We start from the raw sequence: 17812 nt of genomic DNA, 5'->3' as shown, positions 1-17812 counted from the left end.
ACGTAACAATTATCAAATCGCCCATTTGTCAGTACATCAACTAGCACGGCTCTTCCTGTATACTCAGGCACAACAATGACTGCACCAAACACTTACCAATAAGTCCTAGTGGACAGACAGGAATGCATCTTCCACATCCATAGCAACGTTCAGTCACCACTCCCCCCTGTTTTAGAAACACAGAGGCATGATTGTGGAAACATAATTGATAATCATACCAAAATCACAGAAAAGAATGAAGCTTACCAAAAACGGTTGGTTCTGACGATTGCCTTCTTTGTCAAGGGGTTCTGCATGCACATTGTTAAACAGTATGGCAGATGCTGGACAGATACGCTCACAAGGCCGGGGACAGTTGGAAGGGCAGTCACAGGGATCAAATTCTGCAGAAACTAGATGACTTGTAACTTGAACAGCATCTTCCATGATTCCCCAGCTCCATGCAAAATCAAAACACACTTCAACTGATGGCTACACCAAATAAAGTTTGGGATTACTTCTAAAGATTCCCTGAAGGATACACTCCATCTGACTTTATCTTTATATTCCAAGAGTTATTCCACCCTACAAGATGTGTAACGCTTCAATCTTCTGAGCTATAAGATGCATAGTTCTTAAGTGTCCCTTAAGTTTGAAAACGAGAGAATGTTATTTTTCTCCTCAATGGTTTCGGCCTCTCTTCTTTCCTATCAATATAGAAGTCTCGAGACATACGAAGTCAAGGAAACAAAAGCCCACTGATTACTCAGCATAAGAGGATCATGGAAGGAAGTGTACTCCACTACAAATCTAAGCCCCCATTAAATAGGCAAATGGAACAGTGGCCAGCAAATATTGACAGCAAGCAAATAGTGGGCTTTTAGAAAGCACCAAATTAGATCTACTTCTGACTGATTTGCAAGGACACTTGGCTAGGGGAGCTTACATAGGAGAGGGCAGTTTTCTCCGATCCATATTGCAGTAAAGATTGTGGCATTGGTCTAGGCAAGTCTCTTACTAATAGAACAGGAGCATGATTGCATTGAGATCATAAGTCTTGTTTATGCCTGTTAGAAAATGAAATCCTATCAGAGGGCATCCCGCAGAGTGGAAGACTGATAGATGAGCCTAGGAATTACACACGGACGTATTTCACTATGGAGTCAAACTTCATATACTGTGTATTTCACAACCATAGATGTGTATGTGCAAGCCAGAATCCAAGCCAAATATAGAAGCAACACTTATATATTTCCATCCGTCCACAAACTGGACACATTACAAAGGAGATGCCTAGTCCCACCAAACCATGATCTCACCAAAATGTCATCCTCCTATCTGCCTGGCACCTCTAGATCTCTAAGCCCGCGTGCTCCTCCGAGCTTACGTAGACTCTCTGTCCAATGATCCCTCCATGGCATCCCATACTACTACAAACCGCCTGTCTAGGTGAATCCTTTAGCCTAGAAGATTGCTGACTTTGTAAGAAGACAAAATACAACTCGTTCTTTGAATTGTATAAATAAAGGCCTGCCCCAACCATATCAAATACATGATTGATTCCTGACCTTATGAGGTAAGAGAGGAGAGGGTCTAGGGTGAAACCATGAAAATGCGACTTCATCCAATATGAAGTTTTGTCTTTCTGCATGGCTTCATGTCTACATTGAGAGATTACTTTTTAGATGCATCTTAAGTACATGTAACTATCTCCCAATCAAATATGGCAAATAAATTTTGTATGACAAAGACCCTGAGCAGTCCCCTTCCTGTGAATCACTATCTGGCAAAGATTTGTGTAAAGATCAAGGTGCACCTTTCGATGCCATAGTATCCACACATTGAAACAGAGTGCCAATGTGTGACAAAGTACCTGCAAGAAAAGTCTCCAACTGACAAAGAGTTTTGACTCCTCACCCAAGGGACACACCCCATCATGGAAAAAAGGACACCTCTTTTCGTGTGGGGACAGCCCTTTTTAAAACAAGGTCACACCCCTTCATAAAAAGGTACACCTATTCCAAGGGTCACACCCCTTAGAATAGGCACACCGGCACCAAGCACCCTACAAAAGGGCCTAAAAAGGGCAACCAGCCCTAAACCTAAGGCCCAACCCAAGATTACCCTTGCGTTCAAGTAACCCAACCTTTAATTTTTGGGAAAAGCAAGGCCTAGCAGTTATTGCAGCCTTCGCAAATCGGCCTTTGGCGTCTCGTAAGTCGCGCCCTCTTCTCGAAAGTCGCGCCACCATCATGCCGATTCTGCCCCTCCCTTGCCAATTTCTGCTTGCCAGCCCACGCCAAGCCCACACCAAGCTTGCCGTTTTCTGTTTCCAGGCTTTGCGCAGCCTTTGGCGGCCTTCCATAGTCATGCCAATCATGCCCACAGCCTTCTGAATCTGTTCGCCAGCCTTTGCTCAGCCATGGATGTGTTCCATCGCCTCTGAAGAGTGACAGCCTGACGCCCATCTCTGCACAGCCTGCTCTATCTCTTCACCTCGCCATCTCAGCCTGCGAACAGAGGCCTTGCTGTCCAGCAAATCTCCTCAGCCAGCCCCTCTTGTACAAGAAAACCTCGCCTCTACACAACAGATCGAGATCCTGTGTGGTTCGTGGTTTTGCTGGCAACATCTTTCTGCCCACAACCGGACTGTTTGGTCGCTGAATCGCCTCCCTCTACAGCAAACCCTAATTTCGAAACTTGAAGCCTGACATCAGGACCTCCTTCAACTCGCAATTGATGCTGTACTTTTTCCAGCCCAAAGCCCACCGCTGGTACACGCTTTTCAGCACAGTCGGGCAGCTCTAATCTATTCTAGGTGGATTCTTTCCATTCTATTTCTAAGGATTCTCTTTCATATTGTTAATTGACGCTCATTATCAAATTACAGCAAATGAAAGCCTCCCCCTTAAAGCATGGAAACCCCTGGTAATTCCCCAGTCCCTTCAAGGACACCTCAGGCATCATCTACCACACAATATCGTGTTCAGATTGCACAACCAGCCCATTTCAGAGCTTTTGCATCATGGGTCTTCTGTGTCACGTGCCCTTCCACTCACTTGGACCACATCCTATACCTTATGCGTGAGGCACCTCAATTACATTACTTCCTCAGCACAGTCCAGGTTGTGTTCCACGAGACACGTAGATACCCAGAACCCGATATTCCTCACGAGTTTGCTCTCCATCTTTGGAGAGATTTTTACCCCTCAGCTTCAGCATCTCCAGGGTACTCTCCACCTCCTTCAGCTCCCAGATATCCTCCTGCACAGGTTTTACCTTCCCCAAGACAGTATTTACACTCTGAAGGCACTCCTTCTCCTGGATATCCTCCACTCACAGCAGCTCCTTATCCCTTCTCAGATCCGTGGACTCTGCAACCTACCCCTATACTCTCACGAGCAGTAACACCCATTTCGGCATCACCAGTGTTACCTTAGATAGGACCTCCTTTACCAGATTTCCACGGCTGGTTCAATCCTGCTTCTCCTGCCCCCTCCAACATGAGCAACCTCAAGGAGCAGCCCAAATCTTCTTCCAGGAATGGTACAAACTAGAGCGCAGGTTCATGCTTTTCTCACAGGGATCTCAGATATGTCGCAACGCTCGCGTGCAGCCTCTCCGGAGATAAGCGACTCAAGTCCAAAAAAGACCCCTCGAGTCAACTTAGAAGGCGAAGCACTACTTCAACTTCAAATATCCCAACTTCAGGACAGCATCTCCGACTTGGTCCACAAAGTCCAACAACTCCAAGATTCTCGCAGTACCACACATACAGAGGATGACGTGACGCAACCGGACGACTATGTGGACTCGTTCCCACCTGAGGTAGAAAACACTGAACTCCGTGCCCTCTACTGTTTACTCCAAGCTTCCAAAACTAAAAGACTTGACATTAAACTTCCGGAAGCCTACACTGGTCAACGAAATCGCCAAGCAGTTGACCAATGGCTCGCAAAACTGCGCATGTACTTTGATACTATTGACCTCACTGAAGGCAAAAAGATTGCCTTGGCAGCCTCACTCCTCAAGGATACAGCTTTCCTATGGTGGCAACGACGCTTAAAGGACGGCAAAAGTGTGTTAACTTGGGAACGTTTTGAACACGTGCTCCGTAAGCAGTTCATACATGCCAATGCGAACTTCCAAGCACGTTCAAAACTTAGACAGTTGGAGCAAACAGGCTCCCTGTCTTCCTGCATCTCTCAGTTCACCACATTGGTGTTGGAGATTGATGGTTTAACTGATGATGATTGCCTTCATGCTTTCATCTCAGGCCGAAACCCCTCGTTACGCATTGATGTCCTCAAAGTAAACATCACCACCACAGCTGGCGCTATTGCTTACGCAGAGCGCATTACTGATTTCCAAAACACAGGGAAGCAGAGTGCTAATAGAACACGGCACTCTACTATGGCCAAAGGTGCTCGCCCTCAAGATAACCCCAAGTTTAGAAAAAACTTGGGTAATCAAGGTCAACGACAGTCTCAAGATCCCCACAAGTCTCAGAAATCGTATGCTGGATTCCAACAGAAGCACTCCTCCAAGAATCGCGCCTCTTCTTCTTTACAAAGTCATCACCGTCATCCCCAATGTAAAGGTGCGGCCACTGACAAGAAGAACAACTCCAGCACAAAAGGACTTTGTACCATCTGTACAGGCGACCATAGATGGTTCAATTGTCCCAAGCGACCAAAGCAAAATTCCAATATGGAACCTAGCACTTCCCAAACAGAAGATGCTACCCCAGCACAAGAAAAGAAAGGCAAAGCTGTTCGAATGGCAAATACCATCCACATGAGCCTTGCCAGCAACCCCGAACCTTCCCTGGCCACTCAAGTACTTTGTGTCCAAGGATCAATTCATGGAACAACGGTCACTATCCTCATCGACAGAGGCTGCTCTCATAACTTCCTAGCTAGTTCTATGGTCGATAAACTTCGGTTGACCACCAGTCCTAGTCCCTGGACTATCAGATTGAACTCGCAAATGGAACTACCTTCTTGTGCAACACCAGGATCAAAAACTTGTCTTTTCGCATCCAACATTATACGGACAAGTTGAATTTCGACATCATGCCTCTTTCTCGGTACGATGTCATACTCGGACAACAATGGCTCTACGACTATGATCCATCAGTCAGTTTTCGCAGCCATACTATCCAGTTTGTCCACCAGGGAAAACTTTTTGAGCTAACTGGTTCTAGGGACTCTCCTTCAACCCTAGTTGCCTCTGCCCTACAAGTAAAGAAGTGGGTTCGTAAATGTCAAGTAAAGACTTCACTTCTGTTGGTTACGGCAGTAGAGGAGACGCCAACAAAGGATCCTCCTGAATACCTCAACCAACCTTTTTTCCAGCCCTACCTGGATATTTTTCCACAGGAATTGCCAAAGCAGTTACCACCTCGACGACCAGTGGATCACCCAATCGAACTTATTCCCGGCAGTAATCCACCGTCGAAACCTCCTTATCGGGTTTCTTATACTTAAAATGAAGAAATCCAAAGACAGGTGACCGAACTACTTGACAAAGGTCACATTCGGCCCAATCGCAGCCCTTTCGGATCTCCTGTACTACTTGTGGAAAAAAAGAATAAGTCAATGCGCCTCTGCATCGACTACCAAGCCCTCAACAAGCTCACTATCAAAAACAAGTATCCATTGCCTCGCATCGATGACCTCTTCGATCAACTTCTACACGCAACACAATTCTCAAAGATTGATCTTCATTCAGGTTATCGTCAAATTCGCATACGAGAAGGCGATGAGTACAAGACAGCTTTTCGAACAAAGTATGGACACTATGAATGTTTGGTCATGCCTTTTGGGTTAAACAATGCCCCGGCCACATTCATGACACTAATGAACGACATCTTCAGGCCTTTCCTCGATAAGTTCGTCATCGTTTACCTCGATGACATCCTCGTTTTCAGCAGATCCCTATATGAGCACAAACAACATCTTCACCAAGTTTTTGAAGTTCTCCGCACAAATTCTCTCTACATCAACATTAAGAAGAGAGTTCTTCAAGACCCAACTCGAATATTTGGGACATGTTATTTCAGCTCAAGGCATCTCTGTGGATCCCAAGAAGGTCGAGGTAATCCAAAACTGGCCTACTCCTAAGAATGTTCATGATGTCCGCTCTTTTCTCGGATTGGCAAACTTCTACCATACAAAGGTCTATCAATTTTCCGAAATCGCAGCTCCTATGTCCGAATTATTGAAAAGCACATCAATTTTTCAGTGGCTTTCCGAAACAGAGTATAGTTTCCAACAACTCAAGCAAGCACTCACTACCACACCAGTTATGGCTATTGCTGACCCAAACCTTCCATTTGAGGTCATGACCAACGCTTCCGACATCACTACAAGAGCAGTCTTGATGCAAGAAGGCAGAGTTATTGCTTTTGACAGCCATAAACATTCCGATATCCAAACCCGATACCCGGTTTATGATAAGGAGTTTCTTGCCGTTGTACATGCTTATCGCTCTTGGAAACATTATCTCATGGGAGCCGACTCCGTGGTCAAGACAGACCATCACTCTCTAAAGTATATCTTTACTCAGCCAGTCATGAACGCTCGACAAGCACGCTGGGTTGAGTTTCTCGCCAACTTTCACATGACCATTGAGTACATTCCAGGACTACGCAAGTAGTTGCAGATGCTCTCAGCAGGTTAACTCTAGCATCAGCTATGGTAATCTCTACATTATCTGTGGATGTTCCGAACTCATTCAGAGGGAAGTATTTCAATGATAAAGACTTCAGCACAGCAGTACAAGTTCTTTCAAAAGATCAACCTTCGACTTCCAAACAGAAGATTTTCTCATCCTATTCTTATACGGACGACCTTCTGTATTATCAAGATCGCGTCTGTGTACCACATGACAAGGATGTTCGACGTCTTTTGTTAAAAGAGCATCATGTAGTTCCTTATGCTGCCCATCCAGGCATCAACAAGACTTATAGGTTACTCAATGCAACATACTATTGGCCTCAGATGAAAAGCGACGTCATCAAAATGGTTACATCTTGCTTATCTTGTCAACAAATGAAAGCAAGCCGACGACTTCTAGCAGGACTTCTTCAGCCTCTTCCAGTTCCAACTGAAAGGTGGGAAAGTATTTCCATGGATTTCATTACAACACTACCACGATCCTCCAGAGGTAACACTCTGATTATGGTAATTGTTGATCGATTGTCCAAAATGGCACACTTTGTTGCTTGCAAAAGCAGTGCACAGGCTCCGGACATCGCCAAACTCTTCATACAACACATCTTCCGACACCATGGATTGCCCAAGAATATCATATCCGACAGAGATCCTAAGTTTACCAGTCACTTTTGGATTTCACTGTTCGAATCTTTGGGTACAACTCTACTGTTTAGTTCAGCCTACCACCCAGAATCACATGGCCAGACTGAAAAGTCAACCAAGTTCTGGAAGAAATGCTTCGACATTATATTCAGTCATGCCTAGCAGCTTGGGAAGAGTATCTACCACTCCTTGAGTTTGCTTATAATAACTCTTTCCATAGTGCCATCAGCATGACTCCATTCCAAGCAGCTTATGGACACACTCCGATTGTACCGACGAATTTTGTACTTCAACATCGAGTGGCCCTAGCTGATCAACTGGTTCAAGAAATGCACGACATTCTACTCCAAGTCAGGGATCATATGCGAAAAGCGCAAGAGCGGTATCAACGGTCTGCCAACAAACATAGACGTCACCTGGAATTTGACACTGGTGACATGGTGCTCTTATTTGTAGCCCCGCATCGCTATAAGACGGTTAAGTCTGTGTTTCCTAAGTTGCAACCAAGATACTATGGACCTTTCCGGATCATCAAGAAAATTTCACCTTTAAGTTACAAATTGGAATTACCACCATCATGGGGTAAAATCCATCCGACATTTCATACTTCTTAGCTAAAGACGTACATTCTAGGCGATGAAGCAATTCCTCCCGCAGGTGATTATGTCCCAGAAATCGAAGACGATTATGTTCTCCTTATTCCCGAGCGTATTCTGGACCATCAACAGCGAGAGACTCGACAACGACTTATCACGGAATTCCTTGTTCTTTGGTGAGATCTGGATGATTTCGACGCTACTTGGCAATCTGATGAAGACTTACAGCAGTATCCTAACATTTTACAGCAGTATTTTCAGAATTTACCGTGATATTTTCTACATCAGTTCATTATCTCCACCAGGGTCTTATTTTGAGTGGGAGGGGATGTCACGATCTGTGACGTATTCCTTTCTCTATATCTAGACTTATGGATGGTTTGATGAATGGACACTTGTGGAAGGGTATGCCCTTTCGACGGAACACTTCCTATGAGGCACAACCCTTCACAAGAGACATTCTATGGAAGAGACACTCCTATTGTAATGTACCCTCTCATCAAGGGTCACACCCTTCACAAGGGGTACACACCTCTTCATGCACATACACTTTGGAGTACACACCTTTTCATGTGTGACTATTCACTCTCTATATAACAAAGGCCCAATTGTATGGATGACACACTACAGACACTCAAGCAATACAAATATTTCTTGTTCTCTGCTATTTCAGTTTCCTTTCTGTTCCTTAGCACATTTTCTAAATATAGTAAATATAGGATTTCTTACAATGTTGGTGAGGATGCCCTCTTTAGCTGCAGGCCTCCTCCATGATTGCTTTCTTGTCAAGTTTTTGTGCAGTTTCACATGTACATATACATGTGTTTGACTTTTCATGTTCTGCATCAAGTTTGATCAAAATTATCTTTTAAGGCAAAGTTTCTCTTTTACCTCGTGTTCTGGTTGAGAAAGGTATGTGATTTAGAGCTTTGTTGATGGTGAGGCTTAAGATATACATTTAGAGATCCCACACCATTGTTGAGTTTTGGGTGCCAATCTATTTGAGAAAGTTTTGCACCACTTGAGGTTCTTTGCTATATTGAGTGTCCATTGAGCTGGAGGTTCGATACCTTTATTCTCCCTTTGACTTCCTCGCAATACCTATTTTCACTTCCGGTGTATGTGCACTTGGAATTTGGTTGGTTATTCCATTTTGGGCACCTATTCATCTATGATCTCATGTTTTGTGATTTGTCACACTCAATGGGTGTCGTATTCATGCATTTTACCATGCCTATATGCTTGAAAAATATCACAAGGAAAACCACTTGGCTGGCCGCTCTATGGGGGATTACCCCATACAAAGGGCTGAACAAGTAGCCACTCCAATGGTCTATTACACCACCATCTATGAAATGAAGGAAAGGGCTTGTGGCTCTCATATACTGATAAAAGCCTCCCTCCTGCACCCACCTCAATCCGAATCTCCTTAAAGTCTGTCCCATCTCCCTAGAGTCTATCCCATCTACCTTTGAAAGCATGAATGATATCTACCCAAATGCCGACCAGTCTCTCCGAGGCTGATGTGATATGCTGCTCTATGGCCTGTCTGCACCTAGCTAACCATACATACCAAACAGCGAGCACAGTAGCCACTCCAATGGTCTATTATACCACCGTCTATGAAATGAAGGAAAGGGCTTGGCTCTCATATACTGATAAAAGCCTCCCTCCTGCACCCAGCTCAATCCAAATCTCCTTAAAGTCTGTCCCATCTCCCTAGAGTCTATTCCATCTACCTTTGAGAGCATGAATGATATCTACCCAAATGCCGACCAGTATCTCCGAGGCTGATGTGATATGCTGCTCTATAGCCTGTCTGCACCTAGCTAACCATACATACCAAACAACGATGCTCGCCATCAGCTCCCATATATGACACTGTCCAGGCGTCCATAGCCTTTGTATAAAGTCCAGAGTTTGGATGAAAGTCAGCTCCTACCCTAGTATGGGACTCCCATGGCTACCAGGCAGCATGCCTCTGACAATGAACTTTGAGACCAACACTCTACTGCACTTTGGGTCCACAATGCTTAGCCCTCCTATAGATTGTGGAGGGATAATGATGGGCTGGGTGGCCATCCCCTTCTAACCAAATGAAGTTCCTGATGGGTGGCTTCACCTGGCCAATGCAAGATCCAGTAAGAGGTTAGGTACGACATACTAGCAAGCAAAACGTAGTTGGCAACCCACTACTCTACCTGCCAAGGATAGCTTGGCCAAGCTCTAATGCAAGGGTTGTTCAGAAGTAGTGGTGCCAACTGCTGCTCTGTACAAATGTCCAGCCCTACGTGACATCCCACATATCGCACTAGCACTCAAGTAAAATCTCCGTGCGGTCTCCAATACGGGTGCGGTGTATCATTGACCCAAATCCTGCAGGACTAGTGCCAGCCCTACGTGACATCCCACATATCGCACTAGGACTTAAGTAAAATCTCCGTGCAGTCTCCAATACGGGTGTGGTGTATCATTGACCCAAATCCTGCAGGACTAGTGCCAATTGATAAGAGCTCCCGAAGCAAGGGAAAAAACCTCTATGGCTGAAACAAATGCCCAGAAGTTGTCTACCCCTCTATCAAGATCCACTGTCGTATCATTTGTGAACTATACATCAAGAAGCTCCTCCAGAGCCACAATGGGCATCCTGAACCTATGCCTCTATTTCTCAGAATACTGCTCATAGCCCGTGCAATAAATAGAAAAACTAGAGGGGCCAAGGGACATCTCTATCTTACTAATCTGGCTATATGAAATCTGTGCCTTCTGGCTCCCCTGACTAAATCTTGGCTATGTGCAAAGAGTACAGTGTTGACACACCTACCCCTCTATCGAGATATATTGTCATATCATCTACATCAAGAAGGTCCTCCAAAGCTGCAATGGGCATCCTAATGCCATGAAGACTTGTGCCTCTACCTCTCAGAATTCTGCTCATAGCCCATGCAATAAATAGAAAAAGTAGAGGGGCCAAGGGACATCTCTATCTCACTAATCTCCCTATTTGTCTATGCGCCAAGGAGTAGAGTGTTGGCACCCCTCAATCCACTGTATCATAAGCCTTCTCAAAATCTATGCCAACGCTATGGCCTCCCAAAAAGTAAAGATGTTATCTAAAATGCTTCGGTCCCGCACAAAGCTTGTCTAGGTGGGCCGAATAAGTCTCGTAAGAAAGGGGCAAGTCTCAGGCTAATGGCCTTAGCTAGGACCTCGTAAGCACATCCAAGCAAGGTAAGGGGCCTCCCCTTTGAAGTCTCAAGCCTGTCTCTGCTACCCTTAGGAATAAGATGATACAGCCCCTCTGAAAGTCTGTCTAGTATATCCTCAGTCAAACAAGTCTCCACTTTGAGTCTAGAATGCAGCCCTAGCATGAAACATGTATTGACCTCCTCCATGGCCTGAATCTTTGATCTAGCAATTGGCATCTTCTTTGCAACCCAAGGACTCCTTGGCGCCCTCTCCTCCAATCTTTGTAGATGTCACAAGGACGTGAAAAGTGATGTAAAGTATCTTCGTAACTCAACCTACGCTTAACCCGAGGTTAACCATGGGTAAGTGTTGTAATGGTTTGGCCGTGAGGGATTGGCTGGAGGAAGTGCACACTTCCTAGAACTTCCCAGGGGCAAAGTCTAGGTGCACCACTATGTCCTAGGGGCAAGGCAAAGGCTCTAAAAGAGGGGTCTAAAAGTTGGGCCCAAGGACAACGAACGTTGTCCTTGGTTCGTTGTCCTTGGTATGGGGTTAGGACTTTAATGAAGGGACAAATGGCAAGGAGGAGGTGCCATTTGTCATGCATGTGTATGCATGCCCTTCCCCCACCTTCCATCTCTCTCCCCTCACTCTCCCAGAGGTGCTGGACGTTTTCAATTATTCTTGTGCAGTTTTTGAGCTGTTTCAACTGCTGTTTCAAGCCTGTTTTCAGTCGTTTTAAGCCTGTTTTGGCTGTTCCAAGGCTAGTAAGGAAGTGCCAGAAGTCATTTTTCAACTTTCTGAAAATTTTCGCACGGATTATATGGACGTCTGTACGACTGTACGGAATCCGTGTGGACGTGTACGGCTGCCTCCAACAAGTGCCTAGGGTTGTCTTTTGCTGTGCTGGACCTTTTTGCACCTGTTTCTGGCTGCATGGTGACTTCAGGAGCTGTCCTGGACCAGTGCATGCTGCAACAAGAACTTTCCCTTATGCTTTTGGCATGTGCTCTTAGGAGGACTCGGGCACAGATCTCGAGGCAATCATCTTGGGGCAGATTTGTGGACCATCTTTCCTCTACAGCTCTTTCTTGTTCACCCTCTGCTCTCTACCTTCATTTCTCTCATCCTAATTACTAGAAGACACCTGCACCTTGCGGGGAGCCTGGACAGAGGATAGGTGCGAGGAAAGAGCTCGCCCCTCTGCCATAGACGGCAGGAATTAGTTCCAGGTTCCGTTTTTCCTTGTTCTTTCTTGTTTTGCAACTTTTTGCAGTGCATGCGTGTTGTTTGCAGTCCTTTCAGGACTCCTACAGGTTCTAGCAAGCACCCAGAGACAAGGGTGCTCCCGTGGAAGGCCTAAGGACAGTGTGGATGCATGTGATAGCCTTGAGGCTGCCTTGAGCTCAGTTTGTCAGAGGTATGGATGCCTGGGTATGCCTTGCCAGTGTGAATTCTAGTGGTGCACTTTGGATTAGATGCCTTAAAGACAAGTAGAGGATTTGCAGAGAGGAATGGTGTAGGGTTGAACCCCTGTTGTAAAGCATTCCCATTCAGAAGCATTAAATAAATACCATAAGGGGCGCCAAGGCATTTGGGGCCAGTGGGGTGCACTATGTACTATTTTCATTGAGCAGGGGCATTCTAGCCTCACCTTTGTTGTTGTTGAAGTTTGTTTCTAAGTTGTGCTAAGTGATTGCCCCTCAGAAAGAACCTCGATCTCCATGTCTCAACAATCGGCTTGCTGAGACAAACCTCATGCATAAGAAGTAAGGAATCCTAATAGCTAAAGGCTCCCCTCTCTGCTACTCTAAAAGAATGATCCGTACGGGAGAAGATTGGAAAAGGTCATACCCGGAACAATGCAGGTCATCCCTCCTCTATCAGAACCTCGAGAACCTGCAGGCGTACACTTGTCTATTCTATCTAGAAAAGAGGAGAGATCCTGGTGAGCAGCCAAACTCAGCTAGGTGCAAGGGATCATGTCCTCTCACATGGAGAATGAGCTCCTCCCAAGCCACACGATCCTTGCCTCTAAGAATGTCTACCTCTCCTCCTCCCCTGATATTATGTGGACCCTCTAGCATATTGAAGCCACATCGTTTGAGCAACTAGAAGAGTCTGTAAGATGGCGATCCAAAAGTGCATCCTGCCAGCTACCCCATTAGGGGCATGTATGGACAAAAGTCCTATTGTAACCTCAGCAATCATCACTGTAAAGCTTTTATAATCATGTTGAATTGTTCCATAACTTTTATGACCAAAATGACACCTAGGACAGTTAGGACCCCTAGGATCCTTCAAACACCTATGACACTTAGGACACTTATGATGTAAGTATGAAATTTCAGAATGCCAAATTAGATAAATACTATATGAAAAATTATATGGCCCATACAATTGTGCTCCTACACAATGCTCTCAGGCTGCCATAATCTTCTCATCTTCAGGTAGGCCTTTCCGGGAGATGAGATAGTCTATGTAGACATTGTTGCAAAAGACCCAATCCTTGAAACCCATATGTGCTCGGAGATGTAGAAGATGTGGCCCTCGTTCTCCATGGATGACAACTTAGACAGTCTTGCACATTGTGACCTACATGGGATTTCAAAATGGAATATGAAAGATGTCATGGATTTTTGAAGTGAGTCATAACAGCTAATAGGCTACTCCTCAACATTATGGATAATCCTGTAAGAGGCATAACACATCTGGGCTTGGTGCTGCTGTGTTCCCCTTCAAGAAGGCATAATTATTATCGTGAATGAAGGGTACATATGAACATGATCACCTTTTCTTTGACATCTAGAAAGTGAAAGGGGTCTGGTAGAGGTTTCATATCTTGATGATGACTATCCTATATTTCAACACCGATAGTTGGTGTTAATGAACAAGCAACAGATGTTGGTGACAATAGTAAGGCTTCCAAGGTGAAGTAAATGTGCCTACTGTTGGTGAAGCAGCTATAGTTAGTATTAAGCAAGGACGAAAATGGAGAATGTATACCATGGTAGATAGTTATCTACCATGGCTACTACTCTATAAGAGTAGGATTTGTATCCAAGATAACAAAGACACTAGGCACCAGTAGTTATATAAGTGTAATGATAGTCCAAGTGGGGGACATCCGAGGATTCAAAAGACTTATCGTCTTTTGAAAAGACAATTCTTCTAGCTTGGTATGAATACAGGTGTACAAGACTATGTTGTTAAATGCCAAAACTGCCAAGTTAATAAGGCAGAAGGTCTTAAGTTAGTCGGTTTGCTGCATCCATTGGAGATTTCATCTTGCAAATGGGAAAGTGTCTCTATGGATTTGATTATTGGTTTACCAAAATTCATGACTCTGTGTGGGCAATAGTTGATCGATTAACCAAGATGTCCCATTTTATTCTAGCAAAGAATGCTTGTCAAAGGAGTTTTCAGGTTATATGGTTCACCACTAGTATCATTAGTGACCGGGATAGTAAGATTGATAGCCATTTTTTTAGGATTATCTTTCAAAAGTTGGAAACTCATGCTCATTGAATGTTAGGATTGGGGGCTGCTGCTCCTCCCCGTTCCCCTGCTGCTCCCCCTCCCTCAGCCCGTCTCTCTCCCCCTTCAGCCTGTCCCTAGCCCTTCCCTGCTGCTCCCCCCCCTCCCCCCCTGCTGCTCCGCCCCCTCCCCCCCCTGCTGCTCCGCCCCCTCCCCCTGCCTGTCCCTCGCTCCCTCCCTCTGCTGTCCCGCCCCCTCTCCCTGCTGTCCCGCCCCCTCTCCCTGCCTCCGTCCCCTCCCCCCTGCTGCTCCGCCCCCTCTCCCTGCCTCCGCCCCCTCCCTCCTGCTGCTCCCCCCTGTCCCCTGCTGTCCCGCCCCCTCTCCCAGCCTCCGCCCCCTCCCCCCTGCTGCTCCGCCCCCTCTCCCTGCCTCCCCCCCCTCCCCCCTGCTGCTCCCCCTCTCCCCCCTGCCTCCGCCCCTTCCCCCCTGCTGCTCCGCTCCCTCTCCCTGCCTCCGCCCCCTCCCCCTTGCTGTCCCGCCCCCTCCCCTGCTGTCCCGCCCCCTCCCTGCTTGCTCTCCCGCCCCCTCTCTTCCTCTCACTCCTCCCTTTCTTCTCCTCTCCTTTCCCCTCTCAGCCCCTCCCTCCCTCTCAGCTTGCCCCTCTCCCCTCTCATCCCCAGCCCCTCTCCTCCTTCCCTCCCCTTCCCCCCTGCTTCCTCTTAGCCTCCTTTCCCCTCCCTTGCCCCTCGCAGCTTTCCCAATTCAAAAGATTTCTGGGAGAAAAACATGCTTAGATGGCAAAGTACAGTGGAGACTGCAAGCCCGAGAAGTTACTTGGATGGACTCCGTGACTGTTTTTGAAGATATGATTTTGCTACTCTTATTTCTAGTGGCTCAGGTGCCTTGTTTTGGAGATGGATCCTAGTGTTAAGCCCCGTAGAAGATGCCACGTATCACGTGGGGGGGACACCACATTTTGGAGATGGATCCTAGTGTTAAGCCCCGTATTAGATGCCACGTGTCACGTGGGGGGGACACCGGTTACGAGGGAACCCACTTCCTTGCATCCTAGCCATGCCAGGCCCTCTCTCTACCAAAAAGCCAGTGGGATGAAAGAGGGGGGTCTCAACACTCCTTTATATCCAAGGCCCATACTCATCCCCAATTGCATATGGGATTAGTCCAATGCGCAATTGTACATGTGTCAACCAGCACCACAAGGAGCCTATCAACCCTTTGTTTATCCAAGCCACAAGGGGGGTACACCAAGGGGCTTAGCCCATATCAACACCCACCGTGGGCTAAGCACCTTGGAAGGTGAGCTAATCAAACCCAAGACTAGCCCACAAACCCAAGGGTGATGCGAGACAAATATAGGAGATTCGACAAATCAAAGTCTCAAAGTCCATGCCAACCCAAAGACGGACGGCCAATCACTAGTGTAGAGTTGCGGCCGCCTACGAAAGTTGCACTTAATAATCCACCACAAATCGCAAAAAGGTGACGAACTATTATCCAGAAATCATCCAAACATAAAAATTGCCAGAATTTGCCCAAATGTTAGTCGTAGGCAAGTTGCAATCAAAACATATTTCAGTTGTTCACAGTATTTCAGCAAATTGCCCAAGCTATACGGTGTTCTCATCCTCGTTTGGCCTTGAATTTCCTTTTCTTTATTTGATTCTATTGTGAATCGGTCTATGGTGGTGAAAGATGTAGCGCAAGACGCTTGCACAACATTCATTTTGAGTGTTTTATCTTATGCTTTTCTTTAGTAATGAAATTTTGCTAGCTAACATCTTGTCATTTAATTTTTCTTCTTTTCCATTGATATGAAAGAAAATCGAGTAAAGAAAAGGCCATGTTTGCATTGTAACGGTGCTACAAGAATGTGCAATAAGGATGTGCAAGTCGCAGCTAAAAAACAGCTTTAAATTTGCTGGTTTAGAAAGAAATGCAAGTAAACACAACGAAAACGTCCACAACATATTACCAGCTTTGCGAAAGTGAAGATCTTCATCATCATTGATGCTGACCATGACCCAAGGTCGTTTTACTCCTGTATTGTTATCGAGTGCCTCAACTACGTGGATAGCTGCATTTATACCTTCCCTTACTGCGCGCACTACCGACGGATCCGCAGCACAGTCGATGCAATCAACTATCACAACAACGACAGTACCATTACAAAGCTAAAATCCAATTACGTACGTAGTATAAAACACACGACCAATTTGGTAAAAACGAAATGGAGACGCCATAAAATTAGTACTTTCAAGCTATAAGGAAATACGGGACACCCACCGCCAACAAGCGTGTAAACCAAGGATAGGTTGCGAACGTCAGCCACATCCTACAAAGCCAGCAAGTAACCATAAGGCGTCGAGCAGTCGTCATAATGTTTGGTTTGCGTTGCTTCCGAAAAGAGAATACCTCAAAACTTGCTCCGCAGATAAGCTTTACCCACGTTCCTGCTACCAAGGAATCCTTGGGAGAAAACTTGGATAGAAAGCCAGATGAAGTGGAGGTTAAGGTCGAAAGAGACTTTAGGACGTGAGGAGGGAAGGCAGCTGATACCAAAAAAAAGCAAGGCGATGAGTATGAAAGAAGCAAAAAGATGAGGACAAAGAGAAAGACTAGAAAAGGAAACCTGAGGTGGTGAAAGCTTCGCAGCGGGTGGGAATGGTGGATGGATGATTTGCTGAGATGGAATGAGTAAACAAGCGTGAGGAGGACTGCCACCCCAAGGTACTCATCATTGGAGTTCTTCCCAAGGAACTCATCACTTTTGCTCATACATAAATGATTGTCTATAGAGATTGTCTTTCTTGTTGGAGGATTCTGTCCCATTCAGTCAAATTTCAAATGCCACTTGGATATCTTCTTGCACTCGCTCCTTCATGCTTTGGTCGGTATGGTTGGCTCCCTCGATTGGTGCCTCACCCAACTCCCCTTTTGCATCCCTGGCCTCTACCCCTTATCAACCCAGCCTCCTCACCGTCTTTACTTTGACTACTTGCCTGACCCCCCCCCCCCCCCCCGCTTGCCCTTTGTTGGGCGCCCTTTACCAAAAATGGGTGGGTCGGGCAGACAAGGATGACCATAGCCTTTACCAAACATGCCCACCCACGCCCTTCAACCGCACATTTAAAAAAAAAGGGACGGCCAGGCAAGGATGGTCAATGACAATCGGATTCGACTCGTGGAAGAGACGACCACTGGCTAGCAGTAGCGATGCGCATCCATGGG

At 46.0% G+C, this 17812-nt stretch overlaps 1 protein-coding gene across 1 annotated transcript in view; it reads right to left on the bottom strand.

Annotated features, from left to right (window-relative positions):
• The window catches only part of LOC147896766 (uncharacterized), an 88672-nt gene extending 71327 nt beyond the window's left edge, over positions 1-17345 (bottom strand). The window contains exons 1-6 of the mRNA XM_087381515.1: positions 17214-17345; positions 16997-17133; positions 16868-16916; positions 16557-16724; positions 247-383; positions 97-166 (exon numbers count right to left, since the gene is read on the bottom strand). Of these exons, the coding sequence (XP_087237641.1) occupies positions 97-166; positions 247-383; positions 16557-16724; positions 16868-16916; positions 16997-17133; positions 17214-17322 (670 nt within the window). The 5' untranslated portion in view covers positions 17323-17345. The remainder of the gene's footprint in view (positions 1-96; positions 167-246; positions 384-16556; positions 16725-16867; positions 16917-16996; positions 17134-17213) is intronic.
• Between the last annotated feature and the right edge of the window lie 467 nt (positions 17346-17812).

The sequence above is a fragment of the Dipteris shenzhenensis genome, chromosome 11 (genome assembly GCF_047967505.1).
Source record: "Dipteris shenzhenensis isolate YYH24624 ecotype China chromosome 11, Dip_SZ_1.0, whole genome shotgun sequence".
In the NCBI taxonomy this organism is placed as follows: Eukaryota; Viridiplantae; Streptophyta; class Polypodiopsida; order Gleicheniales; family Dipteridaceae; genus Dipteris; species Dipteris shenzhenensis.
The sequence above is the reverse complement of the archived record's forward strand: the minus strand, read 5'-3'. Positions and strand labels throughout refer to the sequence as shown.